Source organism: Nycticebus coucang, chromosome X, assembly GCF_027406575.1.
Source record: "Nycticebus coucang isolate mNycCou1 chromosome X, mNycCou1.pri, whole genome shotgun sequence".
NCBI classification, from domain to species: Eukaryota; Metazoa; Chordata; class Mammalia; order Primates; family Lorisidae; genus Nycticebus; species Nycticebus coucang.
The window spans coordinates 144,373,487-144,389,598 of record NC_069804.1 but is presented as its reverse complement, the minus strand read 5'-3'; the positions used below and the strand labels follow the sequence as shown (position 1 = coordinate 144,389,598).

The 16,112-nt window shown below is 40.9% G+C and overlaps 1 protein-coding gene across 1 annotated transcript; it reads left to right on the top strand.

Moving 5' to 3' along the window:
• Positions 1-982: 982 nt before the first annotated feature.
• NKRF (NFKB repressing factor) lies at positions 983-15,778 on the top strand. The gene is made up of 3 exons (XM_053580754.1): positions 983-1,653; positions 11,664-11,794; positions 12,844-15,778. Exons 1-3 carry the CDS (start codon positions 1,388-1,390, stop codon positions 14,799-14,801), a joined length of 2,355 nt encoding a protein of 784 aa, XP_053436729.1. The 5' UTR covers positions 983-1,387; the 3' UTR covers positions 14,802-15,778.
• The last annotated feature ends 334 nt before the right edge of the window (positions 15,779-16,112 follow it).

Below are 16,112 nucleotides of genomic sequence, written 5' to 3'. Positions count from 1 at the left end.
AGCGCCCGACACAACGCCTGGCTATTTTTAGAGACAGGATCTCGCTCTTGCTCAGGCTGGTCTCAGAACTACTGAGCTCAGGCAAGCCACCCGCCTCGGTCTCCCAGAGTGCTGGGATTACAGGCGTGAACCACTGCGCCGGCACTCTATTTATTTATTTATTTTTGAATGTCGTGGAGTCATAGCTCACAGCAACCTCAAACTTTTGGGCTCAAGCGATTCTCTTGCCTCAGCCTCCGGAGTAGCTGAGACCACAAGCGCCTGACACAACGCCTGCTAGTTTTTTAGAGACGGGGTCTCGCTCTTGCTCAGGCTGGTCTCAGAACTCTTGAGCTCAGGCAATCCACCCGCCTCGGTCTCCCGAGTGCTGGGATTACAGGCGTGAGCCACCGCGCCCGCCTTGCACATTTTAAATTGATACATGAAATACAAAATTATTTACTGTCGTGATCGGAAGTATGAGATAGAATGTCTGTGTTAGCAATTGGCTTGCAGTAGGACTTTAAAGTGGTTGACTTGAGAATTAACACTGTACATGATTTTCTTTGCAAGTGTTTCATTTTTACTACGTTTTTGCAGTAAACTACAAAGCTAATGGTGCACGGCTCACAGAGCTTTTCACGCCACCCTCTGAGGAAGAGGCATCTCTGAAAGACTTTTTTTTTTTTTTACCAAACCTAAATCCACTCCAAAGGGCATGCGTGGTCTTAACTGTCGCACCGTTCAGAGATCCAGGGAAAAGCATCAGAAGAGCCTATAACTACCAACAATCATCTGAAAGCACAGTCCACAGATTTAACAAAACCATGTTCTCGAACCTCAGAGAACCTTCCTAAATCCCATTTATGGAGTCCCCGCCCTCGGCTTGTCACCGTAGTGCGTCAAAGATCCACAGTCGTCACAAGAGGAAAAAAAGTATGTCGCGCGAGATTCTGTGACGGGATTACAAGTTAGGGAACAGCAGCGGCGCATGCGCACTGGTCTCACAACCTCAAGGCGGCACGCGGGTAGGTAGGCTAGATCCCAGAGTAGGGGGAGCGGAGCGTGCTGGTGGCTTTTATCCCCCTCCCCACGCGCTGCGCGGGTCTGCAGCTACGTGGAGGTGCGGAGCACGGGGCCTGGTTGTGCCTGTCTGGCTCTCGTGGAAGTGCAGCAGGAACGCTCCTGTTTTCCCTCGAGTTGGAGTTTTGGAGGGGGGACATTAGCCCCCGCGCCCCTCTTAACGGTCACCTAACGCACACACGGGTCCCCCAAGAGAGTTGGTCTTCGCGCCTCGGCGCACCCCTCACCGCCCCCTCCACCGACCCCCGTTCCCGCTGGCTAGCCGGCTAGCTAGCGGTCAGTAGTTGGTTTCATCCCCTGGGGTCCCTACTTGGGGGCGGAGAAGATGGCTGGAGGACGTCTGCTGTTGGGGGGCGACTTCCTGTCGCAGCCGCCGCTGCCCCCCCTCCCGCCGCCGCCGCTGCCGCCCCTCCCGCCGCCCCCGCCCGAGCCAGTGCTGGAGCAGTGGCGCTATAGCCACGAAAGTGACTGGCAGTGGGCTCTGCGGCGCAGCTTCATCTGCCGGCACCTGCACAGCTACCCCGGGGCTGCCCTGGACCAGCTCCTCGCGCTCTCCGCCGCCTGGACCAACCACGTCTTCCTCGGCTGCAGGTGAGGAGCCAGTAGGGGTCGGGTTAGGGACGGTGGCAGATCGAGTTAGGGGTCAGGTTAGAGACGGAGGTGAAAGGATCAGTGATTGTGGCCAGGATAGGGACGCGGGCGGGATAGGGAGGGTGGGTTTGAGGCTGCAGATTTGGAGGTGCTGGAGGGTACCGGAGGGTCCGCTATTGGCCTGAGGGGCAGAGTGGCCAACCATAGTAACTAGGGATGACAGAACAACTAGGAGGGTGCCGAGATCACAGCAGCGGCCCCTCCAGGACCAGGGATGGAGATTAAGCAATTCTTGGAGGAGGATTATTGAGAGGTGGTCCCCGTGTTTGATGGTGATATTGGAGGGCGTGGGAAATGATGAATAGCATGATCTCAGACCTATGTAGGGCCTTCCGAGGATGCGGTATCCGCAGAGAATATTCCACGGTTCGGGCTGCAGGAGGAGAGGAGGGGACCCCGAGATTCTAATAGTAGTCTCCTCTTTACCACACTCTTACATCCCCATCAAATAAAACACCCCACCCCCATCCCAGCCACTTGCAGTCCCCTAGCTGGGTCTTACTGTCTTCTTTTGGGGAAGCCATACGTACCAGCTCTTTGAGCTGCAGTGGCAGTCCTGCTTGTAGATTTGCGCATAATGTGTCTGGACTCAAACAAAGAAATGGATATTTCCATTATAAAAATGAATTGCCCTCTATTTATCTTACATGGGATAAGATGGATTAACATTTGGTCTCTGGGTGAGATTTTAGGGGTGTGTGTGTATGTGTGTGTGTTTCCCCCTTTCCTAGAACCTGGTGACGTTCTGAACAGGCCTCTTTGAAAGCTCTTTGCATTCAATGGAGACTGCAGTATGGTGCCAACGCATTTTTTTTTTTTTTTGAACCGGCTACTTGGACCTCTGTGTTCAGAACCCCCAATTCAGCCTTATACCTAGACTAATCACTACAGAAGAGTTTTTTTTGACATTCCTGCCTCGCAGTCAATATTTTATTAGAAAGGATGAGAAATTTTCAAAAATAATCAGATCAAATCTGGCCAATTCAGTTCCAGGAATGACTGTTACAGAAGCAGAAAAATAGGATTGTTCACTCCTACCCTTAATTGTTGAACATGACATCCGGTGTGATATACTTTACTTTGGTCTCATCAAAGAAATTTATATTATTCTATCTGTTCTAAGTTAATTTCTACCTCAAGAGATAATGATTATTTCGTAGGAAGAACTGGTTACAACGGGGGAGCCTTAGTTATTAATTAAGTCAGATAAATCTAAATAAATGACCTTTGCCTAACAATATTTGTTATTCTTGAGTTGAAAAGCTACCTTTATCTTATAATCATAAGGCTCCTTAATATCACAGATATTCCTTGAGGAATCTGAATCCTAAAAAAAAAAAAAAAAAAAAATCTTAAATGAAGGAGGAGAATAACTATTCTTTGTGTTAATAAATCTTACCCTCCCAGTCTCAGACTCTATGCGAGTCTGAGATTCTTTTATCATTTCTGGGTCTGAGATTCTGTTATTTCCCTTCTTACCCTTATCCCCCAACTCCCTTGGGGAATGGGCTTTTGCTTCTTTATTCAAGCTTTTATCCTCAGTACCTAGAAGATTACCTGCTGCATAATAGCTGCACAGCTAAATCAGTGGAGGCAAAGAACTTAAATGACTTGCCCAAGGCCTCACAGTTGGGAGTAGGACCCAGGTCTTTTAATATCCAGTATGATGCTCTTTCCACTGAGACACAGCTACCATATTTGCGGAGGATAGACCCCAGGAATGAAAGCAAGTAACTGACATAAGCCATATCATCATATCTCAGGATTTCATTCCAAGAACTGCAGCCTTGTACATAACCAGAACACTAAAAACACAAACCAGGCTAATGGTAGTTGGTGTTAAAAGCTCAAGCTTCCCAGCATGTTCTGTGTGTGTGCAGACAAATACATCTGTGTATATTGTGTATACTAGAGCCATTACGTTGCATTTTAGCAAAGTCAATTCAGTCAATAAAAGAATTGCCATAACATCAAATAGCTTAACTGAACATTGATGTTTGCATTATATCTGATAACTTCGACATAGGCGAAAAGGAAGGGCCAATAAAGAATCTTGGGAGCTAGGGACCAAGTGAAGTCTTCCTCTTTAGGCAGGCTTTATGTTAGCTCCTGTCTTCAGGTAGGTGAAACTTGTATTCCAGTACTTGAAATTGCTGATTTGATGCTTGGGTTGTAAACAGTAGCAAAAAGGAAACTCTTTGCACTTTTTTCCTCCAGCAGGACTTTCTGGGTTCCATTTTACTTGGGGTGGAAATAAACTCCAAAGTCAAAGTTAATCTTTTAAAATTCCTTGATCGTAAGATCAATCCTGGAGTTCAAATGTACAGGGAAGCAGGACATGTTCATTTCTTTTGCTGATGGTGGTGATTTCCCTAGAACAAGTTTGAATATCTTCTTGACTCTAACTGTGGTTCTTAAACTTAAGTACACAGCAAAATCTCCTGTTAGGCTTGTTAAAATGAAGATTGCTGGGTTCCACTTTTGGGGTTTCTGATTCAGTAGGTCAGAAGTCGGGCCCCAGAATTTACATTTACAAGTTCCCAGGTGATGCTGATATTGCTAATCCAGGGATTAGCACCCTGAGAACTGCTGTTTTATAGGATAAAATAATGTTTTCCAGCCTGCTTTTCACTCATTTTTCTCCTTCATTGTCCAGGCAATCAGGAAGCCCAAATAGCTGGAATTATTTCTCTTCGTTTTTTCATTTATCTGTTTCATAAACATAACCAGCTTATCAAGAATGTTTTCTGCAAGCAGTTTCTGAGATAAGTCTTGTGGCTAATGAAAAATTAGGTCAGTTTTCTGATCAACTGCAGCTACAGAACTCACTGCTCATATGAATGCCTAAAAATTTTCACTTGAAAGTTGTGGATTTTAAATATATATCTATGTGTGTGTTTGTCTGTATTTAATAAGGCAGAATGGTTAACTGGAACATTCACTTTACCAATTCTTGATCAATAAGATTAGAAGCAGAATCCTGGCCTATTCATCTTTGATGAGACATTAATTAATAGAGAAAATATATCTTAAAATAAAACAGGCTTTGCTCCCTTGATTATTTCTCTCTTCCTCATATAAGACTGGGGTTTACAAGGTAGATGCTGGCTGGAATAATGCTGAGAAACTAACTTTGCATGCAGTAGGGAGAGTGCATAAGTCACCAGGTAATGAAATTAGAGTAGGACCTTTTAAAAGATTTATCACTCATGTGGTTCTATGTTATTCATAAGGAGTCTTAGGAATTGTTTTGACTAAGCAATTTTATACATGGAAATCCCGATCTTTGCTTAATTTTTGTATCTCAACTTTTTAATTCGGGTATAGTAGAGTATTTAAAATATTTTTAAAATTTTCATAAGTATTTATTACTGAGTGTTTATTAAACTTCAGGTGCTATTGTATATAATAGTTTATGTTCTTCTCATAGGTATGCACGTACATGCACCTGTCTTGTGTCCAAGAATATATGATTCATGAAGACAGATTTGCTGTTAGAAATCATCTTTTTATATGCTTGACATGGTGACTAGCATCCTTGTTGCTGGTATACTATGAGCTACCTTTGAAAACCATAAGACCTGTTGGGGTTCTTTGGTTTTATTTTTTAAGCATTTACAACCAAATGAGTACCATAACGGACTTTAATATATGCATGCATTATAAAATTACTATGTTAGACTTTCCTTGATGATATCTTACATCTTATCCATAATAAAATACTGTATAGGCATTAAAACTTGTGCATTAATGATGTGGAGAAAAAGCTTATGGTATAGTAATTAAGAACCTAAAACCCCCACTAAATTGCAAATCAACATAGATAATCTTGTGCTGATTTGGGGAGCAGGACATACAGAAAGCATAGAAAAAGGAATAAGAAGTAAACCTTGGGCGGCACCTGTGGCTCAAAGGAGTAGGGTGCCGGCCCCATATGCTGGAGGTGGCGGGTTCAAATACAGCCCTGGCCAAAAACTGAAGGAAAAAAAAAAAAAAGAAGAAGTAAACCTCAACATATTAATAAAGTTATCAGTGGTTGGAATTGTAGGTGCTTTTCTTGGCTTTCCTAAAATTTCTGGTGTTAAAGGTATTAGTTTTCAAGTACAATATAAAAAATACACTATAAAGCAGTAATAAATGCTTTACTGCCTTGGCTTATTTCAAATTTGTGGAACCATTTTCTTTATCTTTGGATACTACTCTCTGGATAATTTCAGAAATAGGAATGAAATCCTAGTGATCTCATTAAAAACTTTAGATTAATATTTGCATTGTTTGAATAGTCAAGTGTTAGCTACTACATGGTCTTTTTCATTATTGTTCAAGCTGGTTGGGCTTCTTCAATATTATGACTTCCTAATAAAGGACAGAGAATCTGACTGAGGTGGCAGCCTACGCAAAGGTTTATTTTTATAAAGTATGAGTGATGTTGAATTTTGTGGCAGATGTAATGAATGGGGAATGGTGAAGTAGGCATAATAATTACTAATGCTGGAAGAAACCTGAGCTAGGAGAGAATGTGAATGGAGTGAGCCCCAAGGCCTCATTCATGAACACCGTAAAACATACATGTCATTTGTAGTTGTGCACCATACTTGGGAATCAGGCTTTAATTGAAGGCCTGGAGAATTTTGACTGGAATTCAAGATGAGTGGCTTGGCTGTGGTACCAGTTTTGGTGGCAGCAGCAATTATCAGTGGGAAATGCAGGTTGCACCTGAGGTAGCTTCCTTCAAGTTCAGAAACTTTCATTCAGGTAAAGATGTGATAGTTACTCATTTTCAGAACTTTCTTCCCAAATGCTACAGGAGTCTCTTTTTTGGTCATAAGCAGGTAAAGGCTCTGAAGGTAGGAAGTGTAAGCAGGTACTCATGATAAAAAAACAAAACAAGAACAAAAGCAGAAAAACATCATTTGAGCCTATGTTTTAATTTTTCTGTAGATAAATGCTATTCTGTCAAGTAGCCAATCTACTTAATAAGGAGCCATATTTTAAGTTATATATTTTAAAGCTTTTTATTATGGAAAATTTCAAGCACACAAAAGTAGAGGTTAATGAACCCCAGTGTACCCATCACTCAGCAATAATCAGCCGTCTGTGTGGGGAATACTCTGGAATATATTAAAGAAATATTGCCGTCATGTAATCTGTAAATAGTTGAGTATGTGTCTGAAAATCTTGCCATCATGTCATCTGTAAGTAGTTTGGTATGTATCTGTATCAAATAAATATATATTTTTTGAGACAAAGTTTCACTTTGTGGCCCCTGGTAGAGTGCTATGGCATCATAGCTCACAGCAACCTCAGACTCTTGGACTCAAGTGAGTCTCTTGCCTCCACCTCCCGAGTATCTGGGACTACAGGCTCCTGCCACAACACTGGGCTATTTTTAAGAGACGGGGTCTCGCTCTAGCTCGGGCTGGTCTTGGAACTCGTGAGCTCAGGTGATCTGTCCTCCTTGGTCTACCAGAGTGCTGGGATTACAGGCATGAGCTACTGTGCCCAGCTTCAAATAAGGTTTTTTTGTTTTTTTTTTTAAGAGACAGAGTCTCACTTTATTGCCCTCAGTAGAGTGCCGTGGACAGAGTCTCACTTTATTGCCTTCAGTAGAGTGCTGTGGCGTCACACTGCTCATAACCTCCAACTCCTGGGCTTAGGCAATTCTCTTGCCTCAGCCTCCCAAGTAACTGGGACTACAGATACCTGCCACAACGCCTGGCTATTTTTTGTTGTTGTTGTTGTAGTTCGGTGGGGGCTGGGTTTGAGCCCGCCACCCTCGGTATATGGGGGCCAGCGCCCTACCCACTGAGCCACAGGCGCTGCCCTCAAATAAGGATTTTTAAAAATATTCACATACCATTATTTGTACTCAACTAACTTCTTCAAATCTGATGCCTATTCCATGTTCAGTTTCATCCATTTGTCTCAGTGTCTTTCTGCAGTTGGTTTGATTCATGATCCAAACAAGATCCATACAATATATTTCTTTGATCTATCCCCTTTAACCTATTGTCCTTCCCCCTGTCCTTTTATTTCCATACTATAGTATTTATTAGATAAAGAAACTGGGTTGTCACATAGTGTTCCCTCATTCTGAATTTGGCTGATTATATTCTTGTGGTGGTGTTTAACATGTTTCTGGAAGTTAGGGACATGAATAGGTTTGGGTTCAATTATTTGGAGGGCAATAATACTTTATAGCCAGGTCTGTGTATGTCCTGTAGTATCATATCAGGGAGGTATATTTCTGATTATCCCACTTTTAGTGGTATTAAGGATAAAGTCCCCCATCAACTTTTTAAATTCAGATTTTTATTGATATAATTGTAGATTCACAGGCAGTTGTAAGAAACAGTACAGAGAGATACCCAGTATTCTTTACCTGTGTTCCCCAATGGTAATAAACATTTTGCAAAATTATTTTATAATATCACAACTAGGACAATGACATTGTTTTTGGTTTTGGTGCTATGGCATCATAGCTCACATAGCCTGTAACTCTTGGGCTCAAGCGATCATCCTCTTGTCTCAGTTTTTCTATTTTTAGCAGAGACAGGGAGTCTCGCTTTTTGCTCAGGTTGGTCTCGAAGTCGTAAGCTCAAGCTATCCACCCGCCTTGGCCTCCCAGAGTGCTAGGATTACAGGCGTGAGCCACCGTGCCCAGCACGACAATGACATTGTTATAATCCACTGATCTTACTCAGATTTCCCACCTCATTTTATCAGTGTGTCTGTAGTTCTATACAGTTTATCACATAGTTAGCTTTGCGTACCTACCACAATAGTCAGTGCTGTTGGACATTTCCGATACCACTAAGACCCTTTGCGCTGTCCTTTTATAACCACATTCACCTTTCTCCTACTCATACACAATTTTTTTTTTTTTTTTTTTAGAGATAGTCTCATCCTGTCGCCCTCAGTAGAGTGCAATGGCCTCACAGCTCACAGCAACAACCTCCAGCTCTTGGGCCTAGGCGATTCTCCTGCCTCAGCCTCCCAAGTAGCTGGGACCACAGGCGCCCGCCACAACACCCGGCTATTTTCTTGTTGCAGTTTGGCTGGGGCCGGGTCTGAACCCGCCACCCTTGGTACGTGGGGCCGCCTCACTGAGCCACAGGCGCCGCCACCCTTGGTACATGGCCCTACTCACTGAGCCACAGGCGCTGCCCCTCATACACAATTTTGCACATATCAGTACTTTGCTCCTTATTTTTACTGAGCAGTGTTCCATGGTGTATATGTACCAGAACTCAACTATTCACCTGTTGAAGAACATCTGGGCTGATTGCAGTTTGAGTTGTTACAAATAACATGTTGTGAACATTCCTGTATAAGTTTTTGTGTGAACATAAGTTTTCATTTCTGTGGAATAAATGCCAAAGAGCACAGTTGCTGGATCAAGTGGCAATTGATGTTCAATTTTAAAAGAAACTGTCAAACTGTTTTTCCAGAGTGACTACCAGGGGTGTCCAACTTTTTTTCTTTTCTGCTGCATGTTGGAGGAAGAATTGTTTTGGGCCACAAAGTAAATACACAAACACAATACACAAAAAAGTATGCACAGAAACAAAGTTCTGTGCATACTTTTCATGATATCCAACACCACAGATGAGCAAAAAAATCCTCATAAAAGCAGCATGTGGCCCACAGGCCTGCATGTTGGACACCCCTGGCACTATACCTTTTTACATGCCTGCCAGCAATATCTGAGTGATCTAGTTTCTCCTCATTTTTGCCAGCATTTGCATTTTCACGATTTTAAATTTTGACCGTTCTGGTAGGTGTACAGTGATATCTCATTGTAGTTTTAAATTGCATTTCCCTGGTGGCTAATGATGTTGAACATCTTTTCATGTACTTACTTGCAGTCTGTCTTCTTTAATGAAATGTTCTGTTCATGTCTTGTTTATTTTTAATTTGATTTTTTTAACTGTTGAATTCTGAGGTCTTTATACTAGATACCTGGTCCTTTGTTGCAAAGGCTACTCAGCTTGGCTCACTTTGGCCAGTAGGGATAGTGATTTGTAAATATGTTCTCCTAACTTGGAGGTCGTCTTTTCATCCACTTCATGGGTCTTTCAAGAGCAAAAGTTTTTCATTTTGGTGAGGTTCAGTTTGTTGCCCTTTCCTTTTATGGATCATGCTTTTGGTGTCAAGTCTAAGATCTCTTTGCCTAGCCCTAGATCCCACAGGTTTTCTCCTGTGGGTTTTGTTTGTTTGTTTGCGACAGAGTCTTACGCTATGCCCAGGGGTTGAGTGCTATGGCATCATAGCTCACAGCAAACATGAACTCTTGGGCTCAAGTGATTCTTTTACCTCAGTTTTCCTAATTTTCTAGTGGAGATAGGGGTCTCACTCTTCCTCAGGCTGGTCTCAAACTCCTGTGCTCAAGCAATCATTCCACCCGCCTTGGCCTCTCAGAGTGCAAGAATTACAGGTATAAGCCACTGCACTCAGCCTTCTCTTACGTTTTTTATAAAAATTCTATTGTTTTACATTTAAGTCCGTGATGTATTTTGAGTTAGTTTTTGTATAAGATGTGAAACTTAGGTTGTGGGGGTTTGGTTGCTTATAAATACCCATTTGTTCCCATGCCCTTGTGGACTATCCTTCCTCCATTGAATTGCTTTGGCACCTTTGTCAACAATCAATTGAGAATATTTGTGTGGGTCTAGTTTTGGGTTCTCCTCCCAACTTTTCACCTGATAGGTTTAGGAGCCAATGATGATCATTTTAAATCTTATTATGGGTTGCAAAATGGTCATGGTCTATCATTCATTCATTTGTTTTATTTTGAGACAGAGTCTCTCTCTCTAGCCCTGGGTAAAGTACGCTAGTGTCATTGTAGCTCACAGCAACTTCAAACTCTCAGATTCAAACGATCTTCCTGCTTCAGCCTCCTGAATAGCTGAGATTATAGGCACCAACTATGACAGCCAGCTATTTTTAGTAGAGTAGAGGTCTCGCTCTTGCTCATGCTGGTCTTGAACTCCTAAGCTCAAGTGATCCGCCCTCCTTAGCCTCCCAGAGTGCTAGTATTACAGGCGTGGGCTACCACGCCCAACCCATTCCTTCATTTATTAACTGAAATGCTTCTGTAAAAGATTTTCCTCATCAACTCTTTGATTTCTCTGACATATAATTTTCAGGAAAATGCAGGATAAATGCTTGCCTTCTTCCTTTCATATATACCTGTTTGCAGAATAGTGACTTGATTCCCTCCATCCTCCAAAGGTAACCAATGAGTTTGTAAGTAACATTATGAACTAATGGGATTTTCAACATATTTTATGCCTAACTAATTTTATTAGTTATTTATTGTTCTTATGGATACTCAAGTTGGCTCACTTTGCCAGTGGGAATCTTTTCATACTGACTCCTGAGTCCATTCCTTTTTTTACTCCTGAGTCCATTTGATGTAGCCCTCGTGGTCTTTGACAGTTTCCTTGTTTCTATGTGCAGGATATCCCAGGTTCATCTTAGACACTTCCTGCCCCAGACTTGTAATCAACCATTTTTTTAAGGACTGATTCCTTTACATGAGAAATAATAGAGACCACAATCAGGGTGTTAACAACAGCAGCTCTTAATACTCTTAGTACATCTATAAATATAATCATGTACATACAGTATGCATATATGAAAGGGAAAAATAAATCATGAATTTATACTGATATTTTTGATTCAAATTAAAGATCTTTGCTAAAATTTCAAAATTTCTTGATTTTATATTTTTATATCCTCTGCTGGAAGGTCTTGATTCCTAATTAGTAGCATAATTACTCATTTGATGGGTAAGTATTTTAGGACCCATTCTTTGCTTTTATATCCAGGATACCCTATTGATAAAGTCCCAAGGGAGCAATTATAAGACTAGCTCATTTAGAAGCTTTTTAAAAAAAACTACATCCTTTCCTAATTTTAACTGTAGATTATATTAACTTAAATAGGTACAGCCCACGCTTGATGGAAAAAATTCTCCACATGGCTGAAGGTATTGATATTGGGGAGATGCCTTCATATGATCTGATGCTGTCTAAACCTTCCAAAGGTCAAAAACGACACCTTTCAACATGTGATGGTGAGTATACTTGTTTCTGAAAGGTGGGATGTTTTTTAATGATATGAATATGATACATGACTTCTAACAGGATTGGTAACACTGGTTCTTACACGCAGGCAAAAGAGTTGAGTTTTTAGCTATGTACAGTTTTTCAAAGGATGCTAAATAGAACTGAAAACTAAGAATACTGAAGTGATGTTGTTATGCAATTTTTTGAAGTTTATGTCATGGACCCTCCCTCAAAACAGAACCTTATACTGTGACCATTTGAGCATCTAAGTAACTAAATCCTCTTGGATGAGTCCAGGACAGACCAGCTTTCTACTGAGCAGTATTACAGGGAAGAAGCTCTAGTGTCTGGTGTAGCCTCAATACAGAGTTCTTCCATAGCTTTAAATTTGGTATCCCCCATGAATCATTAGTTTCCAGCTGTTGTTAGTTTTAGAAATAAAATACGACAAATTCCCTTTTGTGCAGAGTGGGTCAGAACTAAGGTTTTGAAGTCAAAAACCTTTAGAATCTTGATAATTCTTTTTCTTTGATTTTTAGTCACAACTGTACAAAGCACCATCACAGAGTCACTCACCTCTGATAGGAAAAATAAAGGTTTTGTAACTACCTCTGGTCATCATCTCTGTTGCATTAGAGCCATTTGTTCCATTTGAAATCCTTAAGTGAGCTTTTCAGCGCAGGTGGTATGAGATTGTATTGGAATGGAACAACCTTCCAGTCTATTTACTTTACAGTCTAGGTGAAGAGTACACTTTCCTGTGTTTTAGCTCATTTGATGTAAAAGCATCTACCTGTCATGCATGGTGGTGACCAGAATACTTGATTCAATGGTATGTTTTCTGTCAAGAGTCTTCCCTTTATACATGGAAGGACAGGGAACATCCCTCCTTATGCTGGAATCTTACATTGATATTTGAATCCCTTCATGCAACGTAACAGGATATGTCTTGTACCAACAATGCAGCTTGCAAGTAATATGGTTGGTACTATATTCCTGCTTGGTTCTTTTGAAATATTCCCATTTTAATGAATTGTAAATTTCACTCATTCTATAGGTCAAAATCCTCCTAAAAAGCAAGCCGGTTCCAAATTCCATGCGAGACCTCGTTTTGAGCCTGTACATTTTGTAGCTAGTAGTTCAAAAGATGAAAGACAGGAAGATTCTTATGGTCCTCAAACAAAAGAGATAAATGAACAAACTCATTTTGCCGGCATGCAAAGAGACATCTACCAAGATTATACTCAAGACTCTTTCAGTATACAAGACGGGAATTCTCAGTATTGTGATTCATCAGGATTTATTTTCACAAAAGACCAGCCTGTTACAGCCAACATGTATTTTGACAGTGGGAGCCCCACCCCAAGCAGCACATCACAGCAGACAAACTCTCAGTCAGCTTCCGAGCCTTCACCATCACAGACATTTCCTGAGTCAGTGGTAGCTGAGAAGCAGTATTTTATTGAAAAATTAACAGCGACTATCTGGAAGAACCTTTCTAATCCAGAGATGACTTCTGGATCTGATAAAATTAATTATACATATATGCTAACTCGGTGTATTCAGGCATGTAAGACAAATCCTGAGTATATATACGCTCCTTTAAAAGAAATCCCTCCTGCTGACATTCCCAAAAATAAAAAACTTTTAACAGATGGTTATGCTTGTGAAGTTAGATGCCAAAATATTTACTTAACTACAGGTTATGCTGGCAGCAAGAATGGGTCCAGGGATCGAGCTACTGAGCTAGCTGTAAAACTCTTGCAGAAACGTATTGAAGTTAGAGTTATCCAGCGGAAATTCAAGCATACATTTGGAGAGGACCTCGTGGTATGTCAGATTGGCATGCCTCCATATGAATTTCCTCCAGCTCTGAAACCACCAGAAGACCTAGTGGTGCTGAGTAAAGATGCTTCCGGGCAGCCAATTTTTAATGCTTCTGCCAAACACTGGACCAATTTTGTCATAACAGAAAATGCAAATGATGCAATTGGTATCCTTAACAATTCTGCCTCATTCAACAAAATGTCAGTTGAATACAAATATGAGATGATGCCAAATCGCACGTGGCGTTGTCAAGTGTTTTTGCAAGATCACTGCTTAGCTGAAGGTTATGGAACCAAGAAAACAAGTAAACATGCAGCTGCTGATGAGGCTTTGAAAATTCTTCAAAAAACACAGCCCACTTATCCATCTGTCAAAAGTTCACAGTGCCATACAGGCTCTTCACCCAGAGGATCTGGAAAGAAGAAAGACATAAAAGATCTTGTAGTTTACGAGAATTCTTCAAATCCTGTGTGCACACTGAATGATACAGCTCAGTTTAACCGAATGACAGTTGAGTATGTCTATGAAAGGATGACAGGCCTCCGCTGGAAATGCAAGGTGATTCTAGAGAGTGAAGTAATTGCAGAAGCAGTTGGGGTGAAGAAAACTGTCAAATACGAAGCTGCTGGGGAAGCTGTGAAAACCCTCAAAAAGACCCAGCCAACTGTCATTAACAACTTGAAGAAAGGAACTATTGAAGATGTGATTTCAAGAAATGAAATTCAGGGCCGCTCAGCAGAGGAGGCTTACAAACAACAAATCAGAGAAGATAACATAGGAAATCAGCTGCTGAGAAAGATGGGTTGGACTGGTGGTGGTTTGGGGAAATCTGGCGAGGGAATACGGGAGCCTATCTCAGTCAAAGAGCAGCATAAGCGGGAAGGGCTTGGTCTGGATGTAGAGAGGGTAAATAAAATTGCCAAAAGAGATATTGAACAGATCATCAGGAACTATGCCCGCTCTGAGAGCCACACAGATTTGACTTTCTCTAGAGAGCTGACTAATGACGAACGAAAGCAAATACATCAGATTGCCCAAAAGTATGGTCTTAAGAGTAAGTCTCATGGGGTGGGCCATGACAGGTACCTGGTGGTAGGTAGAAAAAGACGGAAGGAAGACCTACTAGATCAGCTCAAACAGGAGGGCCAAGTGGGGCATTATGAGCTTGTTATGCCTCAAGCAAATTGAGATCTTACTAATTTATTTTGTAAATGTCTATGAGGCAGATTTATAAATTAAATGCTACATGTTCTGATTGCATTCTTAAGATGTCTCACCTTGTTCATTTCATATAGTGCTTCATTAGATATTGGAAGCTGATGGATCTGTCCACTTGTATTAGCTTATCCAGCAGATGATATGGTGCAGTTACTGTCTGTGTCTTTGATAGTGCTATGTCCCTCAGATTTTAGTAGTTTGTATAAGCAAAAACACATATCCAAACGGAATTTCACTTTGAGGAAGAAATTCTCATTTTCAAGGGCATAGCACAGCAATCTGCAACAATATGTAAAGTTGATATTGACTGCAGTTAAAAACTCCAGTCTTAATTCCAGACTTTAAAAAAATGTTAGATCATTTTGTATTATCTATTTTCATCTTTGTGTGAAGCCAGTTATAGAATGTTTAACAGTAAATTGTGAAGTACATGTAAAAATGTCCTTACCAACTAAAAGATGTAAAAGTTTCTTAAGTAATTTTAGTGTTCTTTTATTTATAACTTCTACCATATGATTTCCAGAATATTGGAAGTGAATTATTGTATCTTGTGATATATGGGTTTTAACAAATTCTAGTCTTCATGCTTAGAGAGCACTTCTTGAGAGAGCAGTTGAAAAGTTTTAAAAACTTTGATTCAATCGGAAGAAAGGAAGCTTAAACTGTTTGTTCTTGGTGCCTTGCAGAGAGACTCACAGCAACTCTCCATTATAGCTTTCACACGGTTTGGATGTGCAGCACATCCAAAGCAACCACAGCTATGGTAGAGCTTGTAAAAGACTGAAGATACATTGGTGCTTTGATGAAAAAGTCAGTTGGCTGGTCCCTCTCTCAAGCCAACTTTGTAACATATTTAAAACTGCTATTTTCGCTTACTTCTGGAATGTAAAAAAAAATGTATAAAAAGAATTAGTGTTGCTTCCTGAATAAAAAGGAGCCAAAGTTGATCAAAACAGTGTGTGCTTAATTCTGGGCAGCAGCCTAGTAGCAACACTTTGGATCTTTAGAGAAAGGAAGTGGTGTTTATGCAAAATAGTTCAACACCAGAGCACATGTGGATGATTATAATGATTGAATAGAGGGGACCAGATAGGAATCACTTACCACAGTTTTTCCCCCCTATGGACCAACATGCTGGCTTTAGCCAAATATTTGGCTGTTAATTTTTATGTGATTTTGTTTTTGTATCTTAGATAAATCAAGTATAACTTCACTTATAACAGCACAGATGAATATTAATATTGATGGAACACTGCCAGTGAAATGATGTTCAGGACAATT

Bases quoted from the DNA above. Each gene is read 5' to 3' on its own strand.
- NKRF (XM_053580754.1), top strand. From the start codon at position 1,388: ATGGCTGGAGGACGTCTGCTGTTGGGGGGCGACTTCCTGTCGCAGCCG. The intron at 1,654-11,663 runs GTGAGGAGCCAG...TAACTTAAATAG, and splicing joins CACGTCTTCCTCGGCTGCAG to GTACAGCCCACGCTTGATGG. The intron at 11,795-12,843 runs GTGAGTATACTT...CTCATTCTATAG, and splicing joins ACACCTTTCAACATGTGATG to GTCAAAATCCTCCTAAAAAG.